This window comes from Tachypleus tridentatus, chromosome 13 (assembly GCF_004210375.1).
Source record: "Tachypleus tridentatus isolate NWPU-2018 chromosome 13, ASM421037v1, whole genome shotgun sequence".
NCBI lineage: Eukaryota > Metazoa > Arthropoda > Merostomata > Xiphosura > Limulidae > Tachypleus > Tachypleus tridentatus.
In genome coordinates, this window is record NC_134837.1 from 152,565,696 (window position 1) to 152,582,807 (window position 17,112).

At 32.7% G+C, this 17,112-nt stretch overlaps 1 protein-coding gene across 4 annotated transcripts in view; it reads right to left on the bottom strand.

The window, feature by feature from the left end:
* Positions 1-1,672: 1,672 nt before the first annotated feature.
* LOC143237901 (uncharacterized) overlaps positions 1,673-17,112 on the bottom strand; it is a 94,839-nt gene continuing 79,399 nt past the window's right edge. For 3 of the 4 annotated variants that reach the window (XM_076477619.1, XM_076477622.1, XM_076477621.1), the window contains 5 exons: positions 13,253-13,477; positions 10,767-11,003; positions 6,334-6,462; positions 4,115-4,370; positions 1,673-3,462 (listed from right to left, as the gene is read on the bottom strand). In XM_076477619.1, coding sequence (XP_076333734.1) covers positions 3,330-3,462; positions 4,115-4,370; positions 6,334-6,462; positions 10,767-11,003; positions 13,253-13,477 — 980 coding nt within the window. In that variant the 3' untranslated portion in view covers positions 1,673-3,329. The remainder of the gene's footprint in view (positions 3,463-4,114; positions 4,371-6,333; positions 6,463-10,766; positions 11,004-13,252; positions 13,478-17,112) is intronic. The other variant, XM_076477620.1, reaches the window with a different exon arrangement.

The window sequence follows — 17,112 nt, forward strand, 5'->3', positions numbered from 1 at the left end:
AATTTTTAATTTTGTTTATGAATACCTTCTCAGTTACTTTAACTTAGAATACGATAATTACGTAAAATATGTCGGAAATTATATATATATATAAACACATTGTAGAAGTTTATGTTTCGAATGTATTTTATGGAGTTGAGACAACTATTAGATTGTACAAAAATGGTTAAAGAATATTCAATATGTCTTGTAATTTAGATAACTGAATATGCAATACATGTGGTGTCTAGTTTCGTAGGTTTCCGGTTGTTAACACCGCGACCAAGAAATTTACAACGAAGTAAATAGCAAATCTTCTGTTTGCTACAGAATTTCGAGCAAAGCTACACAAATGGATGTCTGTGTACAGTTGTTCCTAATTTGAACTAATAGACTAGTTTGTTTATTTGTTATTAAGCGTAAAACCACAAAGTGACCCATCTGCCCTGTGCCCAGCACGGGTATCGAAACATGCCTTTTCAGTCTCACAGAGAGGTGAAGAAAGCTGACAGACTAGAAGAAAGACACGTATTAAACTACACCATCTCCCATCTAATTGAATAGTGAAATGTGACTGTCACTCTTAAAGTGCAGTGAAGAATGCATTTTTTGAAACAATGGATTACAAACTCTGGATCATTGGATTCACACTACCTCTAGACCCCATCTAACTCACATCTATCTTCTATTATTTCACACCTGTTCTATCCATTACCAAGAAGACCTTTCGCAAATACCAGGACTCTTCAAGCCAACTGGGATACGTTAGACATAACAGCAGTCGAGCCGGTGCTATTTTTTCATCAAGTTTCTGAATGATCATATTTAATTCTTATATCAAAGCCACTGTGGGCTATTTGTTGTGTCCACCGAGGGGAATCGAACCCCTGACTTTAGCGTTGTAAATCCGAAGACCTATCGCTGTCCTAGCGGAGGACCGCTGAATGACAAAAGAATGTGTAAGAAAAATTTAATATAATTTTATTGACATTAAGATTCCACCTGCTATGGCTGAGAGGAAAATTCGTTCTTTCTATTACAATATCTTGCACCTTCCCGTTAGTAACTCGTAAATGTAAGCCTTGAAATGTCAGTTCATTGTATAATTTGTTTTCGAAATGTGCACTGGGTAATTCATCGAAATTTAAATGTGTACTATTTATGTAACAATTTGAAACAGAGATATGGTTTGTTTTAAATTTCGTGCAAAGCTACACGAGGGCTATCTGCGCTAGCCGTCCCTAATTTAGCAGTGTAAGACTAGAGGAAAGTCAACTAGTCATCACCACCCACCGCCAACTCTTGGGTTACTCTTTTACCAACGAATAGTGCGATTGACCGTAACGTTATAACGCTCCCACTGATGAAAAGGCAAACATGTTTAGTGTAACGGTGATTAAAACCCGCGATTCTCAGAACACGAGTTGAAGGTCTTATTCACCTGATCATGCTGGGCAGTGTTTTGTGGTAATGAAATGAAGAAATAATTTGAAAGTGCAGGCAAGCTCTGGAGGTAATTTGCTATTCTAAAGGAAACAAAAAAAGCAAAAACAAATACCTAACATGTGAATTATCACTAGGCTATTACGTCATTTATTAAAATTAGGAAAAAAATAACTGTTTTATGTAACGGAGCTTTACAATTTTGTATCTTCTAGCATTTTTGTCAAGACAATAAAATGGACTCAAAGAAAACGAAACACAAGAACAACACTTTATTACAATGAACAAATAGTAAATTCTTCGGACGACATTAACAAAGCGCTAGAAGTTAATACCGCATACTACAGTCATTTTATGGTTCACATAGTAAAATGTTTTCAAACTAAATATTTAAAACCTTCAAAATTAGCGCCGAGAAACGGTAATATTAAAGGGCAAAGACAAAAACTGTTTCTGGAATAGGCCATATTTCAAGCCCACAATATCATACATACTCTACTTGCTACAACTATTAATTACCATTTATGAAACAATAAACACACGATTAAATAGATAGACAGACTCTGTTGCTACAGAGTACAATTGACTAGTCTAATAATAGTTGTTACTAACATCGTTCTACTAACTATCATGTTTTATGCTTTTAACTAAGTACCCACACAGTATTTAAATACAAGTAACTTATTTATTTCAAAATATCTTTCTTTTGAAAGAAACTTTTAATTTTTTCGACGGAGACAGAAAAAATACTTTTAAAATTCTATATGGACGCTTGAAAACAAATTTTATTATTATTTGTAATACAAAATTAATTTCAAGTTTAATTATCGTACTTTTCGAAGAAGGAGCAAAGCAAACCGAGATAAAATACTGCCATGGAGTTAAGCCTACCCTAATTCAGTTACAGATGATATCTATACTATAAGTAAATTATCATATATACATTAGTCTAAATGTACTACACGACTATAATAACCTGACATATATTTAATTCTACAACCCACACTGGAAAGATATAAATCAATCCCCATATTCCGTATAAGCACATTTCTGCTGACAACGCGTTGTCGTTTTCCAACTCAAAAACTGGTAACTAGCTCCAACCGGATGTATTAATAACTAAGAAACAGGCTTTTGAAAAAACGAAAAATTTGTCAAACGGAATTAAACGAGTCAGTATAAAAATGGATTATTTCAGTTTGAACAGCTAGGTTATAAATGTAAAAATAGAATTTTAATACCAGCAAAGTACTGTTCGTTATAATGCAGATTATATTTTATCATGTTTTCTTCTTTGGTAACATTTTATGATAAATTTTATTAATTTTCATCATTACAGCGAATTATGTGCATTTTCCGCTTGATTAAAGTAGTGTCTTTACCAAACACTTATTTGGTTGCTAATACTAACTAAAAAGAAAAGAACTAAGCCTGACGTTAAAAAGACTCGTTTCACTTATTTAAATAAGGCATTAAAACCCAGAACTTTCCACAAATTGTGATTTCAGTTCATGAGAGATAAGAAATTTAGATTTCAACTAATTTGATCCAGACATCAATGTAGGCTACAGGATAGTGAGTAATATTGGATGGAGGACAACTCAGTAACAAAAAAATAGCATCTTCTAAGAAAATAAAAATTTAAAATCATAGTACTTTTTCGTTATTTAAGAAAGTAATTAATGGTCATTTTGGTAAAAAAAATCAAGCAAATGGGTTGTAAAAGTAATTACTAACTAATAACAGTTTTGAAGAGATGATCGTTGACAGTTTCGTAAAAATTTATCTGGCAAGTCTCTAGTGGTTAACTGTACGGTAAAATACCCTCATTGGTAACATTGAATGTGACGTAATCACAGGAGCACGGACGAAAAAGGTGAGACGGAAAGCAAGATCCAACGGAATTTCTATGAGTCAATGAGTGGCCGATCAAGATTCTCTGATAAATCAATAGTTGTGGCCTCGTAGACTCCGTCGGGACAAGGGCGGAAATTAGAAACGTTCCCACGCAGGCTCAATAAAAATCTGTTTGGGTCTTCACTAGGGAGAATGAGTAAATTAGCCACTTTTCTCAGAAATCTGACAAAATAACAACTCATTGGCATTGTATAAATATAACCAAAACATCCTACTCAAAAACAGAAAATTAAAAATGTCAAGACGTCTTAAAAACTGAAAGTAAAATGGTTTATTTGCTTCTTCCTGCAAAATAAATGCATAAAATTGGAAGGAGAAACAAAGCGAATCTAAAGTGGTAATGAATTAAACACGTTCAGGTGTGAAAGTTTAGGAGTATTATAGCAGTTAAGTACCTTACAAACAAAATATTTGAGATAGAATAGAATACGTTAGAAAAAAATAATGTCTGAAAGTAGCTTGCTGAAAAATAATCTCGAAACTACTATTAATAAAGAATAATGTAACCAGAGCTATTTGTGTATAGTCTTTCTAATTTTAAACTAAGAAACCAAATGACCAAATGGAAGAAAGCTAATCAACAGTACCAACCGCCAATTTTGGGTTACTCTTGTCAAACCTTTATAGTGTATTCAAACCTCCACAATAGGCCAAAAGAACATGAACTGTGAGAAGAAAATTTAAAGGCTACATGTCATATTATAAGAATAACTATTCAGACAACAAGGATACATCAGAACAAACAGGACAAATAAAGGTTAAAAGCTAAACTCACCGCCTCAGATGCTTGCCATCAGAGTTCGAACCTCCATGAAAACTCCCAGTGAAAAGCCTTTGGTAAGTCTTATGGACTCGACAATGACAAAAGGTCACCACGATTGCCACAATCAGGCAGGCTCCGGCTAGGGTGGCTGCAGCGATGTACATGTTGTGAAGATGATCCATCGGCGCGTTCACGGAATCCATGAGGTTCTCTCCAGCAGAGTCTTCAAGGGTGCGAGCTAATGGCTTAGCTGGATACAACATTTCCACTGAAAAGGAAATCACAATAGTAGATAAGCAGCTATTGCTAGAACAGACTTCTGACTAAGCAATTTAATAATTAGTATAATAAATCAAATATATAATTAATATTTTATAATTTAAATCATAACAACTATTTTCTTAGCAGTGAGTAACCACAATATTCATAAAAGATTTTTAAATACACTTTTTCTTATAAATGGTACTAGTTAAACCACTTCATATAAATAACAGTACAAGTTATGGAGGATATCTTTAACACTAATTTTTATATATTAACTACTATATTACCACATGAGGATTTTTAACACTAATTTTTATATATTGATTACTATATTACCACTTGAGGATTTTCAACACTAATTTTTATATTTTAACTACTATATTACCACATGAGGATGTTTAACACTATTTTTTATATATTGACTACTATATTACCACTTGAGGATTTTCAACTCTAATTTTTCTATTTTAACCACTATATTACAAGTTGAGGATTTTTAACACTAATTTTTATATATTAACTACTATATTACCGCATAAAGATTTTTTAACATTAATTTTTATATATTAACTACTATATTACCACATACCGATTTTTAATTCTAATTTTTATATATTAACTACTATATTACCACATGAGGATTTTTGTGTTCACTTCAATACTACTACGTGGTGTGAATGTAAAGTCAAACAGTCATTTCATTTTTCAAATAACTATCGCAAATTTCCATAGTAGAAACTTCATAATTTTGTTGCATTTTATTGGAGGGGTATTGGTAGGTCTACATATTTACAATGCTATAATAAGAGGATACTGCAGATAACCAAATCTGGCTTTGCTATAAAAACACACACACGCTATGAGTTCCACGCATTTTCTCCATTTCCTAGAATTATGTCATGCTGTTGATTTGCCTTTTTACATGTGACGTTTCGTTACTTTTCAAACGTTGACCATTGTTATGTTTTATTAGTCAAAGCTATACCAGATGTACTTCCGAAGTGTTCCCAAAAGTGTCCTGTTGTAAGAGTGAATAAAACCAAATTAAAGAATAACAAATATTTTTATTTCTTATTTTTGAAGTTCATATGTCATGCCGTATTGCAGCCTATGAAATACATAATTATTTTCGTCTTTTATGATTCGATGTACGTTTTACTGATGTCACGACAGTACAAATTGCAACTTTAAGCGTCCCTTATGTGAAGTAGTTTTAGTGTCTACTGATTGACTGACAAACAGACAACACACTACTGAAAAATAACTTTGTGAGACACAGCCATCGTGATTTGCTCCTTGAGGTGCCCCCCAGTGGCACAGTGGTATGTTTGCGGACTCACTACGCACAAATAGCCCAAAGTGTAGCTTTGTGCTCAATTACAACTAAATAAACAAACCCTTGAGGTGACAATACTTTTGGGTTATTTAGAATAGCACCAATAAAATTCGATTTTAATTCATAGAGAAAAATCCAAAGACCAAGAACAAATTTCTTGTTACCTTCATATTTTAGTAGTTTTCAATAAAGTATAAAAGATCCGTGGTTATATTACCTCAAGAATTATCTTAAATCATCATTCTCGGTGTCTCAAAATGGTATGTATGAAGAAGTGTATTCGAATAACTGTTTCATTTTCTAAATTTCTTACACAGTAACGCATTGTACATGCGTGAGATACACAAACAATATATATATATATATGTAAAGACCATATCGTATAAAAAGTATGTGGCTGTTGAAATGACATTACCGAATGCTTTAAGGATTCTTTTCTTATACTTATGAAGCCTCGTCGATGTTGAAAATAAAATATGTATAGGTGTTAATATTCTTATTTACTATCACTGATAAATTCTCAGAATTTTAAATAACAAGTATGAACTCACACACACACACACTATATTTTGGCATTCGTGTTTTAAATAAACTTGCAACTACAACCTTGCATAAATAAAAATGTACTAACCTTCACAGAGGTCACCAGTGTAACCAGGTCGACAAGAGCAAAAAAACGAGTCAAGACTAGGCCAGCAACTACCACTGTTCTGACAAGGGTTAGGAAAGCAAGGATTGTAGTGCTGGGTACAGCCTGCCCCTTTAGGTAGATTGTCGAAAACGTATGTTACATTCTGCTCTAAAAATACTAATCATATAGATCACTCATTAATGTTCATTTTTATTCGCAAGCATTAGTTCATCTAAACCACATATACCAGAAACAATATGTATATATAACTCGATTGTGTGAACAAACTGTGTTACCTGTTGTTCCCATGTTCACACCCAAGCATAATCTGTTCTTGTACTATTCAAACTATTATATGTATGCCTACTAGGTGTCTCTCATTGATAATTTCGCTGAGGTGTCACTTCTGCACTTCTGTATGTTTAAATATTTGTCACAAGAAGCGCAACTTCTACTTTCTTAGATTGTATTTATAAAACAAGTTGTTTTTTAATGACATGCTATTTCAAACTCATACAAGAAATGTCCCTAAGCTACATCTTTTACTTCTGACAAACTAAACATATTTTGAAAAATTCGTTATCTTTTTTATATCCATATCTATAAAGAACTTTTGAAAGTTTTACAAGAATTATGGTAGTGTTCAGCATCTGGGCGAGTCAAGCTCTAGTCTTAAGCTACAGATTATTCGGAAATAGTTTCTTCTAACTGAAAAGTCAAGTATAAAAGTTTCGTCGATGGATTTTAAGTAAAGAAAAGTGACCATACGCTGAAATCTCGAGAACTGATTACAAGATGCATTATTGATGTGTGTTTCTGTGTTTGTTGATAAAAGTTTCGGAAATTAATTCTACTAAATGGTATTAAAACAACTGTGTATATCTTATTACAATAGTTTTTGAAAAAGGTTTTCAAAATGTTTACAAATCGGAATGAAATGTTAGGAGGAGTTAGTTCATATTGTTAGTGTAATGTAAAGCAAAACAACTTTATACTGCAATTATATATCAGTATTATATTTTTCATATGAGCGGATTTACAGTTGCTCATTTATTTTAATGTATACGTTTGTTTCTGTACAGTTTTATTTTTTGCATGTGAAGTATGTTCTTGACTGTATTGCGCAAGTTATGCCTGTTCTCGAAATTTGTAGAACGTTCTTGAATGTAAAAATCAACAATACTTGTTCGACAAAAGCGCGTTAGAATATTGTTGAAATTTCTACAAACTCGCTTGATTCTTATAAAAAGTTAGGTAGCTTAAGCGAGTAACAACAATGTCAACTCAGAATTAATTTGCTCATTGTAGACTTGGATCATTGATAAAATATTTAGTTCTAGACCGGATATAAAATTCGGTATTGTTTGTAACTTTGTAAAATTCTTGTATATAAACCATCATTTGTAACAACTATTAGTAATAACTGTTATTATAAATATATCGTATTTATGTTTCTATATTAAAATATATTTGTGTTAAAAAATAAAATTGTGTGTATCAATCTTATTGGCAAATAAAATAATACATATTAAGCAGTTTATTAACTTCTAAGTCCAAGTTCAATTTTCCGGTGATTTGAAACAGTGGTGCGTAACGTATTTGCTGATACCTACGTTGAGGAAATGTGACTACTTTATTTCTACTATATTTACTTGTGAAACGTGAGCATTACGATAACGTATTTGCTGAAACCTACGTTGGAAAAAATGTGACTGCTTTGCTGCTACCATTCTTATATAAAACGTGAGTATTGTGATAACGTATTAGTTGATACTTACATTGACGAAATGTGACTATTTTGTTACTACCATATTTATTTGTGAAACGTGAGTATTGTGACAACGTATTAACTGATACCTGTGTTGAAAAAATGTAACTATTATTACAATGTTTACATGAAACGTATTATGACAACGCTGATCTGCAAGACTCTTCTTGTTTCTTCGATATTGGTATCTTTTTGTTACAAATAAAAATGTAACATAATGACAATAAAGAAAATGTAGCTTTTGGTTCATAATACAAACAATTTTACGTGAATATTTAAAATATGCTTAAAAATCTTAAAATAGTAGTATTTGGGAAAGAATATATTTTTACTTGTGAAGTTTTAAACTCATTTTTTCTTCAGTGTTATGCAGCAAGTTTTGTGAATCTACTTATTTGCTAAACTAACTGAATTTAATTGAAAAGATTGACATATGTGACATGACTTTTATCTATCGTCCCTTAAGTTTAATGTTCAGAAAAATACACAACAAAACCAACATTATGTCAACAAATAATGTGTTTTAAGGAGATATTCTCCCAAACTACCGTCACTTTATGTCAATAAATAACGTTTTCAGAAGATATTATCCCAAGTTACCATCACTTTATGTCAACAGATACCTTTTGTTTCAATGGACATCCTCCCAATTTACCGTCACTTAACAGCTAACTTTTTTAGGGGATATCCGCCCATACTATTGTTACTTTATACTAACAGATAACGTTTTCTCGGGGGATATTCTTCCAATTACCGCTACATTATGTAAACAGATAATTTCTTTTTTCACAGTACTTCAATCCGAAATAGACAAACATGATGGCAACAGATAAAATTTCAGAAATAATTTTAAACCTGAAAAACACAAATGAATAACGTTTCTTTAGTTATTTCAAACCATAACGTGCCAACATATATTATTAGATGACGTTTCTTAAGGGATCTTAACCCACACCACGTCAACATCACGTTAACGGATAACTTTTCTGAGAAATCATTTGGGCCGCATTAACCGCTCATTAGTCACGTTGCATAACTGTTTTTCTGAACCGTGCTGAGTGCAATCTTATTACGATATATAAGAGAAGCATACAATATTCCAGCCAGTAGTTGAAAATCTAAGTTGTGGGTTTCCAAATGTTTGTTTGTTTGTTTTTGAATTTTGCACAAAGCTACTCGAGGGCTATCTGTGCTAGCCGTCCCTAATTTAGCAGTGTAAGATTAGAGGGAAGGCAGATAGTCATCACCACCCACCGCCAACTCTTGGGCTACTCTTTTACCAACGAATAGTGGGATTGACCGTCACATTATAATGCCCCCACACGGCTGAAAGGGCGAGGATGTTTGGCGCGACCATCAGATTACGAGTCGCATGCCTTAACACCCTTGGCCAGTTTCTAAATGTAATCGATTCATTCGCTCGTTTCTTGAGGAACGCATTCCTAGCCACTTTTAATAAAAATCTTAATGTGGACATAGACATTTTGCTAAAAGCGTGGAGTTGTAATTAAAGTTGTATAAGGAAACGTTTTTATGGGGCTTGTTGAATAATTATTAAGTCTTGTAATATGTCATCAAAAAATATAACTATAGTAAGCGATCATTAAGTATTTTCAAATTTCTCTAGCACAAAGTTAAATTCATATATTGCACTTGTTCCAAATGATCACGTGAGGGAACTGTCAATGCTGTATATAAAGCTTGAAGTATGATATATAAAACTGAGTTTTAAGAAGTTATAAAACTGTTAGGTTTTATACACAGTAAAAGTAGATAACTAAGATTATCTCACGTAATTCTGAGGCGTTTGTGGATATAAGAAAAACCTGGGCATGATTAAATGCATTGTATTTAAGAAAATAGTAAGTCATGTAAATTTGGTTGTTTAGGATAAATATTCACAGTTATTAAATACTGTTACATATTTAACGTCTTAGCGTGACAAGGAGGCACAGTACACAAGTGGATAATCATCAACAAGAAATACGTTAATTCTATTTATCAATAAGTTGAGTAGACCACAGGTATCTTGATTACGCATTTATTAATAATAATGAAACGATGCATATAATTAGGCTAAAAGCAAGCCATGTTAATCTAAATATCACAAACAGTTATAGTTCTTGCTTTTGTAAGTACCCTACGCTGGTGGATAAATTATTCCCTGATGGCCATTCAGATGGTATTACCCGACTGTATAAAGACTGTACAAAAATAAAGTGTGGGCATATACAGTCTACTCGCCTCCATTGTTACTTGGCCCGGCATGGCCAGGTAGTTAAGGCACTCGACTCGTAATCTGAGGGCCGAGGGTTCGAATCCCCGTTACACCGAACATGCTCACCTTTTCAGCCGTGGGGACGTTATAAAGTGACGGCCAATCCCACTCTTCGTTGGTAAAAGAGCAGCCCAAGAGTTGGTTGTGGGTGGTGATGACTAACTGCCTTCCCTCTAGTCTTACACTAACCCTCGTGTAGTTTTGCGTGAAATTCAGAACAAACTACTGTTACTCAAAGTTCAATTGATAACCAATCGTTTGATACAATATATAAGTTATTATTACAATGTAACCTAAAAAGAACTAAAATTTGTCTGTAAGTAGCAAAATATAAAATGTAACGGATAAGTAATAAAACGGTTCAATACAAACAGGATTAAATCATACCATTGTAGTCCGAATGACAGATACAGCTGTAATTATTGCCTCGGTCGACACACTGGGCAGGAGTAGGACATGGGTTTGGTTGGCAGAGGTTCACTTTTATCTGACATCTTCTACCTTTATATCCTGGACCACAGTGACATCTGTATCCAGCTACCAGATCCTCACACGCTCCTCCATTGACGCAAGGGTTTGAATCACATTCGTCGTACTCAAACTCACAGTGATCACCTCCAAAACCTGCACATTAATCATTCACAGTCATGCAACTAAAACCAGAATGATTAAAATGCTAAATTTCAGAGAATTTTCGATGGGTAGAGCTTAAAGATGTTTTGATCCTGTGTCTTTTAATCTACGTACATTAGTTATTTAAAATATAAGTTGGGGTCATTAAAACCCACCTGTAAATTTTACACAAATAAATCAACCTTTCACGAGTAAAACTTAACAGCCTTCTTAACGTTAAGAAATAAATCGTATACAAAACGACAAACGTAAGACTAAGTAAAATGTCCTATTATCTATAGCCTAACAAGTAAAATTATGCTTTTTCTTTCTCCTGAGACGTGAACACTAATGTTTTAAAATGTACTTTTAAGTGAAAACTTTCCTACGTACCAATTTATGTTTGTTGTTTACTATCTTCAGTACCAATTTGCTAATAAAATCACTTCGTCGCTAATCATCCAAAAACTTGTAAGAGTATAAGTTAGAAACCCTGATCCTCTTATTGCAATTCAACTTTAATATGGTGATTTGCAAGTGCACATAATACCTAAAGTTGATCCCTTTTTGAAGGGATATATTACAGGATTTTCACCGTCAATTCTTATATTCTGCGATTATAAAAGCATACAAAGCGCAAGGTATAAAGGTTTTAAAGACTGGGTATCTGTATTGTTAGACTGTATCAGCAATACGAAGAAAAGCGTGATACCGAGAGAGAATAACAGGCTACTCCACGAGTGACTACCACTGGCAAACCAGGAGTACTGAAGAAACATCTTGTCGTTAGGAGGAACCAGATAATGCATCAGTAACACTTAAAGTAAAACCATCTAATGGGACTAAAAGCACGATAATTTATATGGAACAAACGACTACAAAAGCGACAAAAGGACCATGTTCAAGTTCTTCTCCAAGCACATATTTAAATGGCTGTAATAGAATTCATGTCTTTAATTATGTCATGCTAGTGATACAATCATGTAATAGCGTTTACCAGAAGATTTGCCAAAATTCTACAATAACAATTGCAGTTAAAAAAATAGTGTTAATTATGAGTAGTAGGCAAATTTCAGAAAAACTTCTATGATCACTTTGTCCAAAGTTATCAGTTTTGTACCCTTAATATTGTTGGTGTCGGCCGTTAACCCAAAATCACTCGAGAAGGTTGGACCTGCTTTGCTAAATTACCAAGCACCAAAGCAGAAATGTCACGTGTAAAACTTCACGTACTAAGTCAATCACTTTGATCAATGCAGTTGTTCTATTTAAGGAATTCTATGTTTTATATAAATCTAGCTAATACTACAAATAATTAAAGTAAAACACTGAATTATTTGAACTTAAATCTCTTAATTATTATAAATTACGATAACACATAAAGATTTACATCTTATTTAGTACGTGGTAAGTTCCACTTAAATGTTCACAGAAAAATAGCACAGCCTGTGTGAATGTACGACCGCTAGTATCATTGTATAGTTTCTACATTTCAAAAATAATATATGTTCTTCTCTAAAAAAATTTCAAGGAAGTTGTGATAACTACAAGCTATAATGAAGAATCACACATTCGGAGAGTCGAGAAATACTCCAGTTTAATATGCTGGTATCACCACACCATGAAGAAATATGTACTTTTTCACAGAATGGATGGTAATAAGACATGGCTTAACCAGACTAAACTATACACTTCAACATGAAAAGTCAACAAAAATGCGTGCTATTTCATTCTTGATTCAATTACCAGATGGATATCCCACGGACTTCAGTTTCTTCGGGTTTTTCAAATGAGCCTTTTGCGGTTTCAGCCTATGGCTGATGGAGTGAGTATTTATAGAAATGGGGGGAACCTCACTGTTCTAAATAAAAGCCTCCTGCACTAGATATTGTACACACTTTTCCTAATACCACTATCGTCTATCGTTGGTTTATCAACATCTCTTTATAAGTCATGACTACCACTGTATTGCATCTTGTTGTGATTAGATAGAAGTTAAAAAACAACAACACTGTTACACTTATTTATTAATTACCCTCCAAAAATATGTATAAATTACTCGTTTGAAACATGTTACGAGGATAATTTTTGTGATGTTACAAAATTATTCTTTTTCTGTAAAACCAAACTTGATATCAAATTTTACAGTGCCCTAATAAATAATAGCATTAGACTTTACAACTATATAAGTGTTGAAAGGATATTACGTGAAATTAATGTATCAATATTTCAATAAAAAGAATTATCGTTGGAGAACTTACCAGGTAAACAATAACAGGTGAAAGTAGCCATTCCATCTTCACATACTCCATGGACACAAGGGTTTGAGAGACACTCATTAATATCTACTTCACAGTTGTGACCACTAAATCCTGCTGGACACTCACACCAGTAACTTGTTTCATTACTCTTACACGTGCCGTTGTTCAAGCATGATATCTTGTCACACATACTTTTCTTTTCATCACATGAATGACCACGATATCCTTCAATTATGAAAAAAATAACGAATTGATTATGAAGTACAAACCTTACTCTTAAACACGTTTTCTCTCATAGAAACCAAGTATCCCTAGCTTATTAACTAGTCTTACATTAGGTACTCCTGGTAGCTATTTTGTATGGGTTTTTGTAGTGTACTCTCTTTCCATTAACAATTTTCAGACAATACTCATCAACATTACACAGTTTCTTTCTCTTGTGATTTGAAAGCATATCCATAAAATAAAACGTTCATATAATGCTATTCATAAACATAAAGGGAATGGGTAAAATGTAAAATATTATTTTATGGAATTTTTTAGCACTTAAGTAGTTTAAAAATATAACACTTCCCAAATGTATTGGTTATAAAATTATAACATCCAATAATAAGATTTAAGAAATTATTTCAGATCACTGTATGCATAGAACACTGAGAAGCCTTCGAAAGAAAATGATTTATCAGAAGATAATTGAACACACTCTTTATTTAGATATATATCGTGTTCACAAGTTGGTCTTGTGAACCTAATTTCTTTGTAATGCTTGAGCCCAAAGAATAATATTGCCGACTATACGTACACCACAAACCACTTCTCTTACATCTGCACAACAGGTGACTTTTGCATCAATGAGATCCAGCAAGGATGGCAATATCATACATACCAAAACACATCTGTTGGTATTTTAAGTGGGCATCATTATTGCTTATTAACTTTATGCTTAATTTTAGGTGCTATAGAGTTTGTGTTATCTAACTTCCTCGAGGACGTACCAAGAGCAAAATACAAAGGAGAAGTGTAGTTTCGATTACTTCTTTTCAGTCTCAATGTCAATTTTAGAGAGTAATAATGTTTCTGATAATGTTTAGTACAAATGACACCGTTTTAGGAAGGAAGTTTTTTCTCTCTTTAACCCTATCGCTTTAGTTTAGGTCCACACATTTCAGTCGCACATGACACATTTAAATTCTTCCGACATTACTCAGTAATGTCTCAGTAACCTTCTTCAAATGAGTCTTGTAAATCATTCAGTAAGCAACGTGACAAAACATTATTGATCAAGTAACAATAGAAATATATACATTTCGTTTGATAATCTAGCTTCTACTATGTAACCATAAGATTGACTCTACTGAACAAGCTACAACCTAATTAGTTAATACCTGTGTTGTACATCAGATTGATGTAGATTTATTATTGATCAAGTAACAATAGAAATATATACATTTCGTTTGATAATCTAGCTTCTACTATGTAACCATAAGATTGACTCCACTGAACAAGCTACAACCTAATTAGTTAATACCTGTGTTGTACATCAGATTGATGTAGATTTATCCAGATTATTTTATGCATGTTGTACATGTTCATCACAAGATGTAAACACTTTGAAATTCAATAAAAGACGTATCTTGCACTTTACCTTATACAACAAATTTTAAGACAAAGTAGCCACAATTTAATCTTTAATATTAAAAACATAAAGATCATATTAAAATTTAATCTTGCTTAAAGATGATGCGTTCTTTAAGAAATGGTTGCAAAGCAGGTAAGTTACCTTAAACTGATCTAATCTGCACAAGTAGGCCTATGAATAGTTTGATACATACGGAAAAGAAGAGCGATGTGGCAATAACCCAGCTAATTTCTGCATATATAACCTATGGTAGTTGTATTACATGCCAAAGAATTTCCGCAGTAAGTACTTATTTTTTGCAATTACTTGTGGGCAAAATTCCCGTTTTGTAGAGGCGTTTTTTAAACAAGTAAAGAGTTTTCTACGATAGATAAATTGCTTTAGAATTCTATAACAGAACGTTAAATAAATGGAAGCATTCATTAGCTCAGGTACATGTAACCTTATTTGTAACATCAATCAAATAAGAGCGTCTATCAAACCTTTTATTTTTATCGTTGGTTTGTTTTTTTGTTTATTTAGCTTTTTTCCTTTGCTACGCGTCTGTTTGTCACCTTACTGGGCATTCGCTTACTTTAAAACATCCGAAACGTCTCAAGTGTGTACTTTATCGATTTTGAAGCAGTTAGTTTCTTTGTCTACTTATAAGGTTTTGTCAACAAATTCCACTTGCTCCTCTTAAATCTGGCGTTTAGCCTGTGTTTTCAACTGGAAACTCGTTGGCATAGAGACAACAGTGAAACCAGAATTAAGAAATTATGAACTTGCAACAAATCACTGATAGATATAAGTATCGAAAAGTTTTTGAACTTTATTTTTTCAACTAGTCTCAAAGTATTGTTTAGCGAGATTTGAACAGAATCGCAAGTTAAGACCGTTTTAAATGATAATGTGAAGTGAACTAAGTATTACACATTAATTTAATCTATATGAAAAATGAAACAACGACCAGAAATGCAACTGTTTGTCTTCGCAACAATAATTGTATTTGTTTTTATAAACTCGACTGGTCTTTATTAAACAAAACCCGAAGAGCCACAGAGTATATTCTCATTCTGGGTCACCGATAGAAGATAGAGCGCAGATAAGCTATTTTTTGTATAACTTTGCACCAAAAAAACCCAACAAATAACAGTGTATAAAATTGCAGTCTTTTTACAAATACTATTGTCTAAAGCTGTAAAAACAAGTAGAATTACGCAGGCGTAATGACATAAAAAAAACCACATACTTTCCATATTCTTATAGATGCATTTTCGAAAAATCAAAAGTAAAAAAAAATGTTTTGGTATAATTACTCATGTATGTATTTAGCTAAGTGTAGAATTATTTTCTATTTAATATATCGATATGACCCTTATTCACTACCACAATGGGTACGTTTACAAGTTTACCCCTCTAGAATCCGTGGTTCAAATTCTAGGATAAATAGAACGCCGATAGTTTGTGTGTGTGTGTGTGTAGATTTGTGCTAAAACCAAACGAATAAATCCTTATTGAACCGATAAATGTTATTATTCGATTTAGCGAATTAATAGTTCTTTATTGATTTAACCAGCTATGACTCGGTTTTATTTTCTTAAAGTATTTATGCTTCGTAAAAGTTAAACTTAATTATTTATTATATCATTTTAAGTTTCGAGAAGTTTCATGACACGATTAAAGTCAGTATAAACCTTCTTTAAAATACGTATATTTTTTTCATTTTACTTGTTGAATAATAGACTCTCAAACAATACCGAGTTTAGCGTGATACATGGTAACTTATTCCATGTTTAAACTCCATATAGAATAAAGCAGCTGTTATCAAATTATTTTGAAACAAATCTAAGTAATACAAAATTGAATAAAAAATGAGAAAATAAGAATATTAAACCGCCACCGTTCTTTCCTTTTCATTACTTAATGCTCCCCCACCTTAGTGGTATAGCGGAAAGTCTGTGAACTTATAACAGTAGAAACCGGATTTCGATACCCGTGGTGGGCTGACACAGATAGCCAGTTGTGTAGTTTTTCACTTAGCTACAAAAAACCCTTATTAATACCTGAGATTAGAATACAATACAGAAGTATTTCATCTTAATTTCTTATGTTTAAACAGAATATCATCCACATGTGTGCTTTACTTTAACATCCGGAAATAACGAAGTGTATTGCATAAACATGATTCTGGTAAAGGTAAAGAACAATTCTATGAAAAGCAAAATTTTTGTTTCTATTA